This window comes from Rhea pennata, chromosome 1 (assembly GCF_028389875.1).
Source record: "Rhea pennata isolate bPtePen1 chromosome 1, bPtePen1.pri, whole genome shotgun sequence".
In the NCBI taxonomy this organism is placed as follows: domain Eukaryota; kingdom Metazoa; phylum Chordata; class Aves; order Rheiformes; family Rheidae; genus Rhea; species Rhea pennata.
The window spans coordinates 102,113,568-102,134,562 of NC_084663.1; the positions used below are offsets into that span (position 1 = coordinate 102,113,568).

At 35.4% G+C, this 20,995-nt stretch overlaps 1 protein-coding gene across 8 annotated transcripts in view; it reads right to left on the reverse strand.

Moving 5' to 3' along the window:
* Nucleotides 1-20,995, reverse strand: part of DCAF6 (DDB1 and CUL4 associated factor 6) — a 91,914-nt gene that overhangs the window by 16,292 nt on the left and 54,627 nt on the right. For 2 of the 8 annotated variants that reach the window (XM_062597165.1, XM_062597119.1), the window contains 6 exons: nucleotides 20,118-20,177; nucleotides 12,554-12,659; nucleotides 8,340-8,482; nucleotides 7,424-7,507; nucleotides 6,937-7,264; nucleotides 2,166-2,207 (listed from right to left, as the gene is read on the reverse strand). In XM_062597165.1, coding sequence (XP_062453149.1) covers nucleotides 2,166-2,207; nucleotides 6,937-7,264; nucleotides 7,424-7,507; nucleotides 8,340-8,482; nucleotides 12,554-12,659; nucleotides 20,118-20,177 — 763 coding nt within the window. The remainder of the gene's footprint in view (nucleotides 1-2,165; nucleotides 2,208-6,936; nucleotides 7,265-7,423; nucleotides 7,508-8,339; nucleotides 8,483-12,553; nucleotides 12,660-20,117; nucleotides 20,178-20,995) is intronic. The other 6 variants (XM_062597174.1, XM_062597148.1, XM_062597183.1 and 3 more) reach the window with 4 other exon arrangements.

The window sequence follows — 20,995 nt, forward strand, 5'->3', positions numbered from 1 at the left end:
TGTTTCACTCACGTTTGTAATAAAATTATTTGGGTACTCTGGATAAGCCTGTTTCTTCCAAACATCATTAGCACAGACTGATCATCTCTTGAGCTAGGCTGCAGTGGCTGGCCTCAGAGTTGGGGTACTTGCTTCTGTTTTGCATCCCCTTTACCTCAGTTCTGATTATATGACTAAAAGATTACTTATTCCTCCAATACTAAGGATTTTTCCCACTTTTTAACTTTGCAAATTTACTTATGCGCATACAGCCAAGCACAGTCTCTTTTCGCTCTGTACTAGAAACTCTGCTTTCTTCCTTTCTGCTCTTTCAGACTAAAACCTCTTTTCTTGTAGTCATCTTCTCATTTTAACTATCCACCACGTATACAACTATTTTAACTATTTTTTCCTCTATCCAAAACAGCTGCAAGGCAGTTAAGGCTCTTAACTTAGGGGTTATTTCTTCAATATCTTGAGGTTATTTCTTCATTGACCTTAGTCTTGACAACTAGGATGAAACAGAATAAGCGAGACAACATCGCTGCTTTAAGAACCCACCAGCCAGCTACTACATTGCTGACCACAAATTCCAACCACATGTCTTAACAGCTAGGCTATCATCACACAAATCAAACCCAGCACAGGAAGGTAACCAGCTACTGAGCCATATTAAAATGGATCAATTTCCTAAATATCAAGATTTGATTGCTTTTCTGATTTTAATTAACAAATACCCATCTTCCTTTAGAAGTCTTTATGGCTATGAAAGAGGCTTTCTATTGATGGCAAATTTCAAGTATTAAGACAGTTCAAAAACAAGGGCAAAACCATCATATTACTAACACATTGATTTGACCCTAAAAACAAAGTTAACATTTTTTATTAATCAGTTATTTCACTGCTGATCATATCAAAAGAAATGTTTATCATAATGCACTGCCTGAACAATCCTGAGTCATTTCCCTGGCCTTCCAACACAGTCTATCTATCTTCAAATATTCTCAGTTGCAGAGCATTTTTAAAAATTTTCACTCTATATGCTGCAGAAGAACGACAATGAAAATCAGAGAAAAAACATCAATAAAAAAATTCTATAATGAATGCACCATTCATTTCTATCTTACATTTACAGCAATATGAAGCAAATTTTCCCATGGGCTGCACTGATGAACTACAGAGCTAAGCATGTTTAACATAGGGAAAACACGCTTATGAAATTTAGATCCAGTACAGCAAGACGCACACAGACTCCTGAAACTTTACGAAAGCAGCCAAGTCAAAACCACATATTCCAATTCCAACTAAGACTGGAATATAAGACAAAGAAATACACATCTGTGCCATTTTCCTGTAGGCATTGAAAACATAAGACTTCAGTGTTTTCTATGCAACTACTTCCTGAGACTATTCATTTACAACATTACTTTGTGTGGCTAGAAGTTTTCATCATCATGATTGTTTTTCCCCATTTGTTTTCTCCATTTCACCTATATAAACGCCTTTGGCATTAAATCACAGAAGACAGTTTCTCCCACTTATGACATTCTGCTAAACATAGGTGTCCGTAATAGTTTTATACATTCTCACTGTTAATTCACTGAAGTACTTCAACACAGAATATGAGATGAAGTGACTTTTCCATTCATTTCATTAAAAGAAATACTCCATCAGATTTAGCACTTCTCTTGCCAAATGATTATATTGTCAAATATGGCTTTAACAATTACACTCAGTTCCACAATCTTGTTCAGGCAAAAAATATAAATGGCCTTTAATATCTTTTTTTTATTGTATTTTTACATTTTTATACATTTATTCAGAACTGGGTGTTCTCTACTACCAGACAAATTAGATCAGTGGTGACACAGGCAAATACAATGCGTTCCTCAGCAACTGAGTAAGAAAGGCATTTGCTTTTTACAAACTATATACTTTTCGTATTACATTTATTTCTATGGCACGCAAAAGAAACGTTAATAGGTTGTTAAATGTAAACACTGCAATTTCTTTTCAATTTCCATGCAATACATGCAGCTAAATATAACTCAAGCAATATGCTGTCATTCAAAGCATTTAAACTTTAGCAATTTTTAAAAATGCTGGTTAGATACAAAAAACAAGAACCTGATAAATTCATTATACGGAAATGAAAAGGAGGAGGGAGGAAGAAGATAATGAATTACCTCATTATTCTATCACCTATCGCTGTTCCTCTGATATTATATCTAGTAAAGGGAACAACAACTGAAGTCATTCAAAAATTCTGGGTATCATGTTTTTTAGAGGTTAGCATCTATTATAAAATGTGCTCTACTTATCCCAAATAAGAAGATTCCATCTCCTCAATATGTTAGTATATGAGAATATTTTGATTTCAACATGAATAATATTCAGATTACAGATTAGTACACAAAGTTGATTTTCTGAAATGCAGTAATTCTTCATAGTATTATAGCAGAAATGGCAACAGCTGCACAATTATTTTCATTTTTACATTTGCATGTGTTTGAAATTTTAACTTAGTAGTTCAACATTTTCCAGGCTTAGCCTTGACTCAGCTTGTACCAAAATCCAGACAAAATTAATTCCATCATTTAAGTATCATAACAGCTCTTTGAAGGCTGTTTTCACTACATCTGTGAAAATGAAGTTGAATCCAGTTAAAAGCTGCACTGGCTGTGCAAGAAATACATTTTGCATCTATTTTTTCCAGAAAGTATAGTACTAAGGCAGGACATTATCTATCCTTGTTGGAAATAAATTTAATAGATTTTGTAGTTTTAAAGAAGATATGCTATACAGGTTTTAAGATTTCAAATGTGTTCATAGGTCCTCACATTTCGAAGAGAAGGGATCTTTTCCCATGGATTCCCTAAGACGTCCAGAGGGTTAATTTCTCTGTTAAGTATCTAGCTAAACTGCTCTGCTGTATGAAACAGGTTTTATTTTTAAAATTTAAAAATACTCTGGGTAGTTCCTCATAGAGTTACATTAAAAACAGCATGTATTGCATATCCCAGTAATAGTAAGGCTAAAATAACTATTTAAATTTTTTTTTTCTGTTGCTGGTGTTCACCATTCCTTTGGTAATGCTTAGTGAATGCAGAAGCGCTACTGGAGAGAAAGATGTCACATTCTCAGTTGTTCTTTTGAAAGACATGCCTTTATGTCAAAACTATTTCAAGTTGATGCTGGCTCCAAAAGATGACAGACCAAATGCTTTTTCCCGTCTCAATACTTACGATTCAATTCACTTAACCAATTTCTCAGTCCACAAAGGATCATGGTATTTCTATATATGTTGTGGGAAATTTTCTTGCTGCTACTGTTCTAAATCCTTATCAAAAATACTAAATTAAATTCAGACTTTTTGTTTCTCTATCTGTTGCACAGTATTTCCTGAGAGTTCAATTTCAGGCAAGTTGGCAGGAAAGTATCTGTCCTCGTTGTATTTTGAGATTTTTAAGCACCCACTAAAGATTTTGTCCAAGGGAGGGAGGAAAGGAAGGGGGAAAAGGTGGGGGAACAAATCCTCAGTTTGAAAACATCAAGAATTGGATTTACACCCAGACATAATTCAAAAAAATTGAAGCTCTCTAAACATTAGATATGCAAAATGGACCAAATTCTTTTCATAAATCTGAAATCCACATGAATCTGAATGAAGTCTGCAAAGTTCATGCAGCAAGAACCTCTCTTTTGATTTAACCGCAGGAACTGCCAAAAGAGATTTCAAAGGGGTACTTCTGCTATTGCTTTTCCTCGAGAATTTTCAAATGATGATTTCAGAGTACAAAATCAGAAGCCTACCCTTCCAATGCCCCCTCAGTGGATAAAGTTGTACTTTACAGCAGGAAGCTGATTCTAAGACAGAGTTTCCTTTACCTTCACTTTCCCAACTGCAGAGTTTCTCCTCTATATAAACAATAACTGTTTATTAAGTACGTAAAAAAAAATCATAAAAATCATAAAATTCTCCGTAGTTAAAAGCTATGTAATGTTATATACTAGAAAAGGCTAATTAGTCAAACAACTTTTAGTATTCTATTCCAGAAAGCCACAGCCTTTTTTGTCCCAAATAAAAATTAAAAGCAAACATTTTATGCTATTGTGTAAAATAGGTTTACGAGAGGTAGTTTATTGAAGCCTAGTTTTTTTAACCTTTTCTGTAAAGAAAGAAACCAAATAACTCCCTCTAGACATTCTAGAGAGGTAAAATCTATTTAATTTATGTATTACTTCTACATTAATGTCATTAATTATCTCATAGGATGACATATGGAAAACTAAATTATTAGGTAAACTGGAGAAGATGAAGTTTAGTAAAGGAATTGTTAGGTAACACAATTTGCTAAGTGAGAAAAGTGTAAACATAAGCCTATAGGAAGCATACTGGTGGAGCTCCTTAAGCACCAGCCTTGCAAGCACTTTTGTTTAACATATCATTAATAATCTTTGAGCACAAAGTAGGAAAGCACTCATGCAGTGTGTTGAGGACATGAGGCTGGCTGAACTTGTGAATATAGAGTAAATAGGAGGACCTGGAGGGGGGAAGAGGGAAAAAATTCAATAGTATAAAACTGACAATTGTATACTTCTGAACCTCCTTCCAGGACAAAATGGGAACACATCAGTTGGAAATGACAAATTAGGAAAAGACTTCAGCATACTAACTGATCCTGGAGGGAAAGGAGGTAACTGCAGCTCTCTGGTGTTTTAGAGAATCTCCCGTAGACAAAGGGTAGTATTCAGACCGTTATTCCTAGAAAAAAGCCAAACAGCACACACTGGTCTCCCATGTTTGAGAAAGAAGTGGAACTAGAGAGAGCACAGAGAGCTTGACAGGGAGAACACTGAAATTTTTATTGAGAAAAGTGCAAACAAGCTTGGCACGCTTAGTCTAGTGAGGCTACAGCTGACGATGGACAGGATAAACATCCCTCAAATGCAAAAAACCCATTTAAACTAATATGCTATGTCAGCACAGTAACAATTGATTAATTATAGTCAACTTTAACTGATCACAGAAGTGATGTTTTCAAACAGTTTCCCACCCGGTGAAGGGCAAGGCAGATGTCACGTAAATTTGATCAGTTGATGAAAGGGATTATATGCCATAATATTTGTAGGAGCAGCAGTGCAGAGGCCTCTGGTGTTCTTTGATTCTTTTTCATACGAATTATACATACTAAGAGGGCTTACAGTTAGCCTTTAAGATCACCAGTGCCTGCTTTCTCTCTAGAAATCCAAGTCTTTTGAACACAGAAAGCTTGCCTCACTTCAGTAGCTTTGAGGGCATTTAGAAACTCCTGAAACCAGAAAAAACTGATGAAATTGCATCTAAACGTATATCTGAACGATTAGAAGTTAAACTAGAAAACTTTGCAGCTTGTGCATACACAGAAACAGAACAAACTGAAGTGTTTAGGCACTAAACCTGATTACTTGAAAGCCTGGATGCAATCCCAAGCAAGTACTGACTACCTAACTTTTGTCAGATTTTAGGAGGAAGAAGAATAAGGGAGCAAGAGGCTGTATAAAGAATTTTAACTGTATCATTAATTTAACTGAATGCTCTCTCCTATGTGATAAATTTAAACTACTACAGGAAGAAATCTGGCTGCATACAAACAAGTGGAAAAAACACGCAAGATGAAGTGGAACTTCATTTACAATATACCCACTAGTGGAAACTAACATGTGTCTGATACCTCAAAGTTTCATTCTCATTACATTACTACAAACACTATTACATAATAGAGATACAATGCAGGAAGAGAGCTTAAGAATCCTGCTCAAAAACAGAAATATTATTTGAATTGTGGAGCTTTTAACATATTACTCTTTGAATTACCAGCTCATTCAGAATATTAGCATTGCAGTTGAAAATATTCCTGCTGTTGGATCTTTATCTACAATTAAAGTTTAGTTAATATTGCACAGGAAGTTAATAGATTATGACAGAATCTTTATACGATGGCCTTTTCATTAAAAAATCTGTCATTTAGTAGACAGAATCACTAGTGCTTTGTAATATGCAGCCACTATCAGTTCTTTTTGTTACTGCTTACAATGTGGTGGCTTATAACTTTTTCTTTTAACTGCTAATTATTCAAAACTTTTCTATAAACAACTATTACATTCCTTCTAATTTACTGGTGAATATATATAGTGTAATGTTTCCTGGGAAGAATTTGCATTTCTAGAGTAAGAAATTAATAGCACTACCTTTGTACAGGATAGGCATAAAGCCTTCTTAAACATCTGACACACTAAATTATAATACAATTGAAAATGTTTTTTTTAAAAAAAAAAAATTCTTAAATCCAATAGTAGAGAGTTATTTAAATAATTACAACAGCATTTAAAAATCCGAGAACTGAAGTTAATGAACAAATTATATTAATAAAGCAATACTGGACTGGGGGCTATGCTCACCTACGATCAAACAAGTGTTATAGCTGTTCGCATTTTACAAGAAAATATACAAATTTTAACAGTAAGTGCACCTTTTCACAGAGCCAATCTTTAGTAATCTACCTAACTTCTCTGACTATTATACATACACACTGATACTCAATAACCAACACAAAGAAAAGTCTAAATAAAATACGGGCAAAAAAGAAAATGTAGGTCCTGTGTCCTAAATGCCAATTTATAAACATGACTGAAGTGCGAATACTGAAATATCAAGGGAAGTATTTAGCACTGGCATATACAGCAGGCAAGATATAAGCACAGGCAAGTATTAGATCTGTGGAGCTTGCCCCTCAGGAGGGAAAACATAGTTATATGAATCTTACATATAGGCAAATTAGACTCAGCCACCAAACTCTTGGCTAGTTGTTAAAGAAGAACTTAGATTTTATTTAGGGATTCAAGGCATCAATTTCTAGTTACTCCCTTCAAAAATACATTTTGCCCAATAACTGGGAAGATAAATATTCCCCTAACCTGTGTCCTGGTCCTCCTCGATATCTTGCCCCAGGGATCAGAACAGGGTCATCATCACTGTCATCAGTTTCTTGGAGAGCAGAGGTCCTGGTAGAAGACTCTTCTTGAGTTGCAAGCCCTGAGGATTCTGGGTGTGGCTGAGGTTCATCGTTTGCAGCATGTGAGTTGGCAGTAGATTCAGTACTTGGCTGACTTGACATTTCTTGATTTGTATTTTTTTCACATGAGGATCCTTCTTCTGCATTTCTGGAGGCAGTATCAGCACTGGGGCCACTTTCTTCTTCTGCCTGGATTCCAGGATGCTCAGAAACAGGTGCATCTGATACAGCTAATAGAAAATACTGGTGAAAGTAGGTCACAGCATTGATAATTTTTTAGACAAAATTATAAAGTTACAGAAATTAAATTACACATACTGAGTTTGCATTGGAAGATTTTTTTGTTCTCTACCTCTTGTAAACATATTTGAAAAAGGACAGGCACACACCTGCTTCTGTTGTCTCTGCAGTTTCATCTGTGCTTTTCAATCCTTCAGCACTTGAGTCTTCCTTATGAGATTCATCAGGAACTCCTGAATTAAACGTAGTGTTAAATCACATGATTTCAGCCCAATGAGCATCTATAATATAACCAAATCTATGTAATACTAGCAGTTCCAGATCAAACCAACCAAATCAGTGCCCTCCACATTCTTCATGTCAGAAGAACATATCTGATCGGTATCCAAAACTTCTTAGAAGTCAAAATGCATAAATCTATCTAGTTGCTTAGGTCAACATAATGACAACAAAAAAGTATTTCTTTCTTGTTCCTTAATATATGTCAATATTCTATATGAGAATTCTACTTGCAAAAAACAGCATTAATACTCTTGAAACAGAAGATCATTAACAGAAAGTTGATGCTTCTCAAAAACGAATTTTGGGGTGGTTTTGTTTTGTTTTGTTTTTTTTAAAAAAAAATTCAGGCGTTTCTACGGAACTAACCAGTCATTTAACTAGACTGCATTTTGGCAATGAATCCAGCAAGACAATTACACATAAACACAGTGAAAACTTGAAACAAATGTAACAAATGTACCTAGCACTCACTTATGACTGCAAATTTTGGTTGTACTATTTTTCCAATACAAATGAGGGACAAAATATGTCCTTAAAACAGAAGAACAAGGGTTTTAGAAACAACACCAGGAAATTTTCTTTGTATTTTCTTTCTATGTATGTGCAACTATCTCAAGTGGATATCTTTCTCTCTCCTAAAAAACAAAATCCCCCAAAACAAACAAACAAAAAAGCCAACCAGTTTTATTATAGTTTATATTCTGCCCTCATAAGCATGTCTATGAGACTGCCATTGTATTCAATGGCAGTCATGAACATATGAGAGTAGAATGTTGACCTTACCATTACAGAAATAATGCTGTATCTTACTTGTTTCTTCATCTTCAGGTGCTGACTCTTCTGAGGCTTTTGTTTTTACAGAGTCTTCTTGGCCTTCAGATTTGCAATGACTTCCACTCCCCCTAGAGCTTGAATTCGTGCTGCTCCTACCAATGCAACATGTATAAAATAATTTAGAAATAATGTAAACAAGTAAGAAGATATTCGTGACAGGACAGCCTGGGCATCATCATCTTTCCAACTGCAATCTCACAATTTAGTAGCTGGAGCTGCAAACAAAATTCACAGCAATTTCAACAATCTCTTTTATTATGTCCATCTACCACTCATCTATGTTTTGCATCCCACAATTCCTCTTCATCACAGAGCCCTATTGTTCTCTTCTCTATTATCTCTTACTAGAAGCTTTAAAGGATTTCTTCATTGCGTTCTAAAATATTTTGTGAAGACTCAGTATGATTCTGCTCTCTCTTATTTCCAAATTTCGGTATATATAAGTGATAGAGATTTCATTACATGAATTACAACTTGTCAACTGAGCACTAATTACACAGTATTTTTAATCCATCCAATTGAAAAACAAGTTTAGGTAAGATTTTCCAGATTCCCTTACTTATCATACATCTCTCTCTTGAGACATGGACTTCTGATTTTGATTTTCAGGCCTCAAAATTTTGTTATTTATCAAGATTTGTACTTGAGAATTACTCCTTCTTCATGGTTGGATTAGATAATTATTTGGAACACCAACTTTATTTTACAATAAGGGAAATGATTCCTCAGGAAACATAAAACATTCTCTTTCTGAATGTCATTAAAACTAATGTTTTTGGACTCTGAAAATGATCTCATTTTACGAACCACAAAGCCTTGTCCTTGAGGTCTCTAATCTCTCCCTGTCTTTGTTGTGACCTGTTAAATTCTATATGATCTCCAGGGCACTACACAAAAGCTGAAACAAATATCAATTAAGAGAATTATAAACATGATTCTCAAGAATCTAGTGTGTTATTACAGTTATCTTCTTACACTTTTGTTATTTGTAAATTATTTATATTATGTTGCTGGAAGCAGCACAAATCATGCTAGTCTAGATTGTTGAGAATCTAATTAGAACTTCTGTATTCCTAGTCTACATTGAATATGAGAGCTTTTACTCATCTTGATGAACAGTAATCAAATCTTATGAAGTACTTCGTGTGCTGGATATAGAGCATGTGCAAAAATTTTGCTAGCCCCTCCAGTATTTCTTCTAAATCAAAAATTTTCAGCATTGTTTCTGAACAGATACACAAAAAGGGACTGCTAGGACACCAAATCTTTTGTTTGTTTGTTTGTTTCACACTATTTCATGCCTCAGATCATGTAATCCCTTTTATGAACTTAATCCTGCTCCACTTTAAAAACAGTAAGATCTTTTCAGACTCACTCTTAGGAATATTCTAATTTCTAGCTAAAAGCTCAAAGCTAGTACACAATCACATTTATTAATTTTTAGTTCAATGTTTGTTTTCACTCCAGTAGTTACAGACATGGACATTTGTAAGAGAGCAAAGTAACACTTTGTGCTTTCATTTCCTAGATTATATAAACTAAATCCTACTTTCTGCTTCCATAACAGGTTTGCTGTTTCCTCAGTCCTCCGCATAACCCTTCTCTGAACCTCCTACCATTATGAGTGAGTTTTCTTGAACACAAGGTTAGAATTGTACACTGGATTCAAAGTCACAAAGCAAAATAGAGTTAAGTAGCAGCACCAGGAATTCTTGTCCTTGGCTGGAAGCCTCTCAACTGGTGAAATCTAAGATTGTACTTGCCTAGTAGCTCATTATATTGAGAATGAAATGACTGGTAGAAAAAAAGTCTTTGGCTATATAAAATATTTTATTTTCATAACAATCCCAATGTTCAGATGAGCTTTTTGTTACTGGTCCTCAACTGCATGCTCTTGCATTTTGTTAAACTGAATTCACCCCACTTCTATAATTCCATGCTTCTGCACAATGTTTTAGTTAGCCCTGAAATGACAATGCTCTGCAACTTTGTCCCACCAGGTAAGTTAACTTAGTGGAGATTGTTGTATTTGAGAGTTGATGTTGAGAGGAAGGGGCATTTTTATATATATGTATATATAAGATATATATATATAGACACACACACATATATATATATATACATACATACACACACACACACACACATATATATCAACTGTGTGGCCAAACATTAAAAACCTTCTGGAAATCCAGACAGGTTCTCTCTAGTACATCATGCATGTTTCTAGAACTCACTATTCCACTGGGAAAAAAAAGCATACAGAATCATGCACATTCTAGTTTTCATAACATAAAGTTTAACATGGCTTTATTTCTCACATAAATGCTTATGTTATACGTGGTAATATGTCCTTTCAGAACTGTCCTAAGGCCTTGGACATAGCTACCATGACTCTTACAAGATGGCAGAACTTAATCTTTTATTCTTCTTTGGCGTTATACTTGATTGTCATTGACATGGTGCTACACTTGGCCTAGGAGATTTAATAAAATACTTGCAGAATACAGACAGAAATCCATATGCCAGTTTTATCCAAAATTGAGATGCATATTATCTCTAATTGATTTTCATGAGTTAACTTCCAAGTTTTGTTTTCAGTGAGTTGCATTCAGTACCTATGACCTTTTGATCAACATCCTCCACTTGATTGGCAACTAATGCAAAGTATTCATTTAATTTTTGGCTCCTCTATGTGTTCCTTATACTGTAGTCAGGATGAAACAGCAGTTCATTAAACCACTGAAGAGCTTTCTTCTATTTCTTTTCATATCCTTTGAAAAGTCTTAGTCAAGTTTTAATAGTTTTCACTTCCCTAATTACACTTTTTTTAATTAGGGTATCCATTTCTCCTCTCCATTCCTTATACACTCTGCTTAATCTTGATAATGTTTTTGAGGTATTTACTCAATAAAATCTTCAATTTTCAGAATCACTTATACCAATAACTACATTTGAAGTTCAGAAGGTATTTTTCAAATTTTTCATTTTTTTAATTTTTAATGTTGTTGATTAAAATTTGTTTTCTGATACATGCAGCTAATATTTTACTATATTAAGAATACCATCAAGAATAAATGGACACCTGCTAATGTTGTGTGCCTCTTGTGAAATTTACCTATCCTAAAACATTAAACAAAAATTACCTCAAAAATAAATGCAGAATTAATTAAAAGTCTTACAGCAAAAGTGATTTCTTCAAAGCTTGCCAGATTTGGATTCTAAATAGAAATACAATCAGATGGATTGCTCTAACATAACTGTCACAATATTTCAAATCCATATAGGCAAAGTCAATGTAAATGCACAGATCATTTTCCAAACTGTTATGGACAAAATGTGCATTTCAATACCACAGCTGCAGTATGTAAGAGCAGCTAAACATATTCATTTTTTCATGTCAGAAACAAATGCCAGTAACCATTACCACTTGCTCTCTTTTACAGTAATTTTAAAAACATAAGCAAAGGAAACAGAGGAAGTAAAGTGAGGACTGTGGTTTTTTTGGGAGAGCCCACTACGCTCTAGTGATAGACATCCATATAAAAGACAAGTCAGGCCAGTTAGACAGTATGTGTTTCTTTATTATCTGAAAGGGATGTCATTGCTGTAATACCTAAGCACTCCACAAAGCCAGTATCTTAAAAATATGCATTCATCAACACTCCTCAGACATAGAAATAGTAATTTCACTATTTTACAACTGGGGAACTGTATCACAGAAAGACTAACTTGCTCAGTAACGTATGGGAAGTCCAGTGGAGCAGAGAATTAAATTTTAAGCTCCAACACCTGGGCCAACTTTCCATCATTACAGTACTCTGCTTTAATAAAGATAAGATTAGTGAATACTAATGTGACACAAGTATTTGATAATGACATCAAGTTTCATACTGCTAATGTTAGCATAAATAAGATTTAGGATAGCTACCACAAATAAGAAACTCCTGCATAAGTTTCATGTTAAAGCACGACTATTCTGAATGCATTAAGGATCACAGTCACTTTAAATTGTAAATATACCTATACTAGTATACTAGTATACTATGCCTAGTATACTAGGCATATACTATTTGGAAAATAATTTATCTGCATCTATGCTAAACCAGTGTTAGTGAAAAGTGCTTATCAATAACCATTCAAAAACAAAAGTAACTTCTTACCACTCATCAGTGAAATCCAGTTTTATTGTGCTTGTAGTCGTTCCTTCTGTGCTGTAGTGCAGACTTAAAACTGGTTCACCCGTTCCTGCTCGTGGCTTATCACTCTCTGCAAATATGGAGTTGATAAAGTTTGAATAGGCATCAACAATGCAAATAAAACTGTTACGTATCTGAAGATATTTCTAATTGCCCTAACAAAAAACAAATATGGTAGTAACAACCACAACTATGTTTATTTAACATTATTGACAGCCCAAGCAAAAAGTTAAGTTTCAGCATAAACACACCAAATGTACACATTGCAGTGCTTTAGAGCTGGCCTAAAATTTTTTACATTTACAACAGAAAAGAAGGAATATGCTGCCTTTGACAAGCAGATAAATAAAACTGCCAGATAAATAGGTGCACCCACAGTATTATCCATTATGAATAGGTTCCTTTCATGGCAAATATACTATTAATAAAGAATAGAAGGTGTTTTTAGAAGTGGTGTTCTGTCTTTTTTGCCTCAGTAAATACATGCAATAAAGATGACAAGATCACAATCAGTGATCTAGAAAAATCATCCCCTTTATTTCTTTTTTCTACTTATAACCCACTCAATTACAAATGCCCTTAGACTTAAATTGTCAAGAAGGTGTTATAAAATCACTGTAAATTCATACTCTAAGAATTCAGGGTTAAAAATCCTTCATATCATAAAAATGTTGGGTGGCAGTGGAGTACTGTGCATTGGAAAGAGTGTTGCCAGCAGGTCGAGGGAGGTGATCCTGCCCCTCTCCTCAGCCCTGGGGAGGCCTCATCTGGAGTGCTGTGTCCAGTTCTGGGCTCCCCAAGACAAGAGAGACATGGAGCTACTGGAGAGAGTCCAGCATGGGGCTACGAAAATGATTCGAGGGCTGGAGCATCTGCCCTCTGAGGAACAGCTGCAAGAGCTGGGCCTGTTTAGCCTGGGGAAGAGAAGACTGAAGGGGGGATCTTATCAACGTATATAAGTACCTGAAGTGGGGGGGTCAAGGGGATGGGGACAAACTCTTTTGAGTTGTCCCGTGTGACAGGACAAGAGGCAATGGGCAGAAACTGAAGCACAGGAAGTTCTGCCTGACCGTGAGGGGGAATTTCTTCCCTGTGAGAGTGACGGAGCACTGGCACAGGTTACCCAGAGAGGCTTTGGAGTCTCCTTCTCTGGAGATGTTCAAGACCCGCCTGGATGCAACCCTGTCTAACATGCTCTAGGTGACCCTGCTGAGCAAGGAGGTTGGACTAGATGATCTTCCTTCCAACCTTACCAATTCTATGCTTCTACTTGCAAAATGCAATACTGTATGACAACTGAAACCAACAGAAGTGAAACAAACTGAAAACTACAGCAACTCTGCTGAACTTCTGCTAAGTAGCTTAAAGGACTGTTCATTGGGCTCTTTCAAAACATAACTGCTCAGTAACATCAATCCATCTACTCACAACCCTTGAGGAGAATTCATGGTATCTATCTGGCATAGCCAGAATTGCCATTAATGCTCAAGTGACAATGGACAATACCTCATGAAAAGTACCATCATATTAAGCCTCACTTTGGAGGTGCCACTTCCTCAGAATTCAGATGGAAGAGAGTTGCTTTAATTTTGGGTACCACTCAAATGATCCGTATGACCTTGTGTTGCTTTGCATAAATGCTGGGCTTTTCATTTCATGACTATTTGGACAAAAGCATGTCAGATTCTCATTGGTTTATTGAGTACAGAAACTTGACCATAACTACAACAGTTATTACACCATTGGCTAAATACTGACTCTATTATGCAATAAAGTAAAAACTTCAGAATTTCTCTGCAGGAACACCAAATGGAACATTCAATTCAAGTAAATACACATACTTCCCCACATAAAAGCTTATTATTAAAACAATAATGGCTAAAATATCCCCACAGGAATTATTATTTATAAAACAGCATTAATTTGTGGGAACTACAAATCCGCACAGCAGCACTTAACCTAACCATGGTTGGTCATATTTGTAAACTGCTGACGGACAGAAACCAACTCATAGTATCAAGGCAGCAATCAGCTGTTCTGAAGAACTTTACTTATACGTTAAAAAAAATTAAAAGTTGTAAGAGGGGGAAAAAAAACATTCTGTGAAAGAGAATTACAACCATCATCCTGAGGATGCACAAGCAAAGGACATTCTATACAACTGGCATCCGCAGAAAAGTTCATAGCTTCTCTGAAAGGTTACAGTTATGCTCCTATTATAGTGGAGCAAAGATACAACTGGTCAAATGCAAAGTTTTCTTTTCCTGAATTTAACTGAGTAAGAAAAGAAACAAACTTCAGAAAATATTTTATAATGGTGTGCCTAGGTATTCTGAATAGATACACTATCTTCTTTCATAAGTAAACTGACACATTCTGTCTTTTGAGGCAATTCACCAGCAAGTCTCTCTCAGTATACAAATCCGTTCACAGCTTAAGTGTACCTTTTCAAGCAAGTACAAACACTGAATACATCCAAGTACTGTTACAAGGAGTCAGACATTGAGAGAAAGAGACTTAAAAAATGACATTCTTGGAAAATTCTTTAGCTTACCTCTAATAGGAACAGATAAGATAGAGTTACCTTTGCTTCAGGAACCCTTGTCTACCCACTGGGCTCCCCAGTGTATACAGAGCCACTGGAGCAAGCCCAACAAAGGGCTACTAAAATGATTAAGGGACTGGAGCAACCCACATGAGAGAAGGCTAAGAGAGCTGAGACTGTTCAGCCTCAAGAAGAGAAGGCAGAGGGGTGATCTTATCAATGTGCATAAATATCTGAAGGTATAAAGAGGTGCCCAGGGACAGGACAAGAGGCAACGGGTACAAACCAAAACACAAGAAGCTCCATCTGAATACAAGGAAAAACTTTTTTTCTGCGAGGGTGACTGACCACCGGAACAGGTTGCCCAGAGAGGTTGTGGAGGCTCCATCCTTGGAGATATTCAAATGCTGTCTGGATGTGGTCCTGGGCAACACGCTCTGGATGACCCTGCTTGAGCAAAGTATTAGACTAGGTGATCTTTAAAGGTTCCTTATAACCTCAACTATTCTGTGAACACAGGTGAAGAAAGATGATTTGTACAGCGCTAACAATACTATAACCTGATACTGCTATGCAGTATTTGCTTTAGCATGAAACTAGTCAGCATTATTGACCAACCAAGTAACCTAAGAAATCACTACACTGAAATGAATCTAACTGCATGGCTTGTGTTATTAAAGCTCAGCTCACATTATTGTAACAGTGCTTTCCTGTCTTAGAATCTCAATATCGCAAAACTAAACTAGGATATTAAAAAAAAAAAAAAACTGTCACCTGACTTCAGTTGGTGTTGAAGTGATGTTTGTATTTATTCAGACTCACAAAGTTGAAAGAAGTGCTTTAAGTATATCCCATGAGGGCACTAACTGTGAGAAATTATTTTTATAGATTTCTGAGACAGCTACTCAACTATGTTATATAATAACTTTTACTTAAATCTACCATAACATGGACTACAATTGGATAGCATTAGTTTCTTCTTTAATCTAGCTTTAAGTTATGAAATTGATACTAATAGGAAACTATAAAAGGCAGTTGAGACAAGAATCTGGTAATAAGTTGCACAGAATTATTTGTGTAGTTCACTAGTTTATATTAAACTTACACTGCTAATGAAAACTAAATGAGTGCCTCTGAAAAAGAGCTAAAAAGCTTTGCCTAGCACGTAACTGAATACCATTTTAGAGAAACCACGTAAAATTCAGTAATCATAAACTCTTATTTTCAGGAAAAACAATGTAATTACCAAAGGCTGAATGGATCAGAGGAAAGCACTGGTACCACTCATTCCTAAGTTTGTCCCTACAGGTGAAATCTAATTCACTTTGATATAACACTAGAGGGAAGAAGAGAGAAAGTTGTACATGTTCTGTGATTAAATGTAGAGCTATGGCCAAAACTATCAACCTACTCATGAGATCTAATGAGCAAGATGATGACTGCTCAAAAAGAGAGCAACAGATCAACATCCTACTAAAATCTTCTCCAAATTCCTCAAAAATATCTTGGAGCTTTACCTAGATTTTACAGCCATCCATATTACAAGGATACTATCAATTACTTACACTCAGTTTATATGCAACCTTGTTCTAGAACACACATTCCTATGAAAGAGTCCACTCCTGAGGTGCTTACAGGTGGAAGGTACCTTATACCTGATGAAAAGTTTTCTTTCATGATCTTTTAAATGGAGAAACTGGGAAAACAAACAAAAAGTCTGCACTTTCTTCCCTTAGCAAATGAACCTCTGCCAGTGTAACTTCACAGACAGTGGGGCTCCTAACTATGAAGCCTTAAGAGCACAAAGATATGTTTACAGATTTTATTATTTAGTTAGGATTTACTAGCATTGCAAGGAGCTTGAAGCTAGTTTCCCATATCACAAATGCTGCTCTTGTCACTGATCAGTTGACAGATAGTTAACAGTGAAGAGAATGGATGGCTTTTCCTGAAAAAGGCTTCCAAAATAATTTCCATCCAGCATTAAGTATATCTCCTCATAAAAACCAACCAACCCAAACAGTTTTGTATATTCTGCAGATGTATTTCTGGGTGGGAAAAAAAACAGTAATCTTCTAAAAGCAGGGAAAAAAGGATACAAGGAGGGAAAAAAAATAGTGTATTTCAGAAAATAGGAATTCTGCATGAATTCTCAACACATGAACAATCATCAGAAGCAGCTGACTTAGGGAGTAATGGTGGAGATTCCTTTATATAGTGATAAACACTGACTGAGTAAACAGTGTTACATTGATATCAGTCAGCAAAGGACACAATGAAATCTGCTAAGGGCAGACTGAAAATCAAATAAATCTTCAGACCTGCCTAATCCATAGTCCAAGGCATGTAATTTCTTTGTCCAGATGATTCCCATAATAATTACAGGTTGGACTGCACTTTACCGAAGGAGGCAGCAAAGAACATACTGTGCTACACCACGGAGCACAGTTCTGAAATTCTTAAGCTTGTATCTGCTGAACTCACCATAGATCTGGAAAGCACTATATGACCAAGCCAGTTAGTCTTGCTGGGAGGTGAAGCTAATTAGCTGGGACACAACACATGCCAAGGCAGTCTCCAGGACTTAAGGTATTTGTATATGCACGACTCTACAGTTGAAATACCATCTTGTTCAGAGCTAGCTCAAGTATCTATAATGTGGCACTGAATGACCTGACACGGACATTCCCATGAGGGATTACTGAACCATCACACTAACTTCCAGCTATCTAAAACTATTAATGCTCAGTGTGGCCTCTGTGTGTGTAAGAAGAAGCCTTAAGATGATATGGGATGCAAACACACATTTACAACTTAAAGTTACCAAGTTACTCCTTTGGCTTCAGGTTCCCTCTTTGATCGTCGCCATCCCAGCAGTATCTTAAAGCCGTAACACTGCCTTTACACTGAAACAAATCTTACAGCCTCTCTGCATAATTAAATTACAGTCAAACAAAGTATCCTGTGTAGATCATTTATCCCACTGGAAATCCATTTTTACAGAGGATGACGACTGCTGGAGTGTCAGAATCCCAGAATTATAAATTTACATGTGTAATAAGTATCTTAAAATCTTTAAGCACAGAAGCAGTCTTAAAACATAAATGCCAGACTGGCACAATAGAAAGCCAGCTGGTTCAGTACTGAATTAAGAGAGGGAATAAGAAAGAAAAAGCATTTATATATAATAACTGATACAACTTCTTTTATTAGCTACTTGTACTTCTTTTGAGTTTTCTGTTCAAATAGCAAGCAAAACCAGCAATTTAACTTCAAAAAAAAAAAAAAAAAATCTAAACTGCATCACAGCAAGTAAATTTTTCTGCTTATCATTTGGATAAGACAGATCTAATAAATTACCTCCTTTTCCAGATTTCTCCTCTACCAACTTAAAACTCTGTCTGTTCAGGTGATAGTTAAAATCACAATAGAAAAACACTGGTTTAACACATTCAAAGTAATCAAATCCAAAGTGCTCTTACAAGAAGCCTCTTCATATTAGTTCAATCAATTTCCTAGTGTAAAAAAAGGAAAAATAAAACTGATCTCCCCCCTCCCAAAATGTCTACTAGAACTGTGTGCTTAACTGTAGTAAAATATGAACCAATTTTCAAGACAAATGACCCTGCCTGCCTGAAGAGGAATGAGCAAGATTTCTGGAACCAACAACTTCTGCTTTTATTGCTGCTGTCACATGCATTTAATTGACAAGTTCAGCAAACAAACTATTTATCAATTATCCAAAATTATGCAGTTATAAGAACTCCAATAAGTATATGAACTTTATATGCTAATTGTACTTTATTCTGCTCTCATCAAATAATGCTTTACTTCAAGGAGTTCATAACAGAAAGCATAGCTTGGCCACAAATTAATGAGCAAGTCATTTTCCAGCTAAGCTTGAATAATGGAATTATATAGACTACTAAACTATGAATAATTAGCAAATTTTTTTGTCAAGATTTAAGGCTATTTTCATCACAAAATATAATTACATAAAAAACATTTTTGTCAATATAAAAACACAGCTTGATTTTTACCAATGTCCTGGCATCCTAAAATAAACCATATCTCATCAGTTGCCAAAAGGAATGTTTTTGAGAAATGAGATTTCAAAGCAGCATTCTAGTTTAGAATCTGAAACGTGACAGAACAACTAGATCTTTTTCAGACAGTGCTGAGACTTTAATATGTAAGTCAACATAACGCAGAGTGTATGGAAATCTATTTTAAAATTACTCTCCCTTATTCATTAATTATTCAGGCATAAATATTCACTAAAGATGAGATTCATTCAATTTTAATAGGGTCATGTGTGGTCCATTTCACTGCTTACAATTTGAAGACTGATGGATAATGGGCAGCCTGCTGCTCACTAGCTTTTCTTCTATCACCAGCCCTTACAGCAGGTAAAGTGAAACACTAGAATTGGTTTAGCAAAAAGGGTATAGAACAACTGATTACAGAGGGATGATGACGAAGCTATTGCACCTAGGTGCATGTAGGTGCACTTGAGTTATTCTGACTGTGCAAGTATAACAAATCTGCATATCTTCCTAAAAAAAAATTCTTGGGCTTTGTAAGATTAAAAGTTACTTTGATGATTATATTTGCTCTTTGATCCCAGGAAAAAAATTCCAGAAAAAGAATGTTTGAAGAATTAATTCCATCTTGAATTAGAAAGAAAAAAAAAGCACACCATTAAGTTTCTGTAGAGTACATCAGTAGGGAGTATTGTATATACATTAAAGCATTAAGAATTGAGCATAGGATGGCTTTTGAAAACAATTAATAATTAACCTTACTCTGTTACTGTTACTGAGAATTAAATAATTAATGAGTTTCCAGCAGATCTGCTTACGGAATTGTGCTTTATGTAGATGAACAGCATTTTAAACTGTTTATCATCATGAAAAGCATTTTTTTAAAGAAAGCATTGCAATCAACTATGGCTGGGTATAGCGCATTTCCTGTCACACGCACCCTGTTGCTCATCAAGTGACATGGATCCAAGCTGTTTGTTAACCACAGAAGAAGGAGAATCTGAAACAAAAATGAGATTTCAACTTAAAATATAAGCAGCAGAGAACTGCACAGCAATGTCACGATCAAATATTAGCTTAAAATAAAAAATAAGAATAAAAAAGCAGCAACATAAGGAAGCTTTGGTTGTTTTCTGAGCAGCCAGCCATACTGTATTCTCTAGGCATGATAGATGCAAAGCCATTTGTTTCAAACCATTATGTATTCCTTTAGGCAATCATTTAACTGAATTATGAATTTAACTGAAACTATGCTGACGTTTGATATTTAAAATAACTATCCATTACAAAGGATTTTACCATGTACTTCAAATTTCTAACGTGTCAGGAAGAACACTGAAGAGTCAAGACTCCCAAAAAGCCCTTGGTCCAACTATCACACAATACAGTATTTCAAACAATGTACTAAACATGAACTTCAAAATATTCAACATAAAATACTCAAAAGTATAACAGTATCTTCAGTTTTGGCTTAAAATATTCAATATTTATACCTATGAGCATAAAATGTAAAATATGAGAGTGAGCATGAGCTATAGCAGTACACAGACTGCTGTTGTAATGTTAATACATCAAAGTACATCTCACTCATATGGCAGTTCAAAAGTTCTGCATTCTTAGATGCTATACCTCTGTAGCATCTGATGACCATGAATGTGTCTCTATGACTTTATCACAGTATCACACCAGTCAGTCATATATCGATTCTCATTTAGTCACAGAACAATTGAAAACAACAGCAGTTAAGTGCATTATTCCATTGGACACTACTAATTAATAATTATCATCAGCAATGCATTCCCTGTGCACACAAATTAC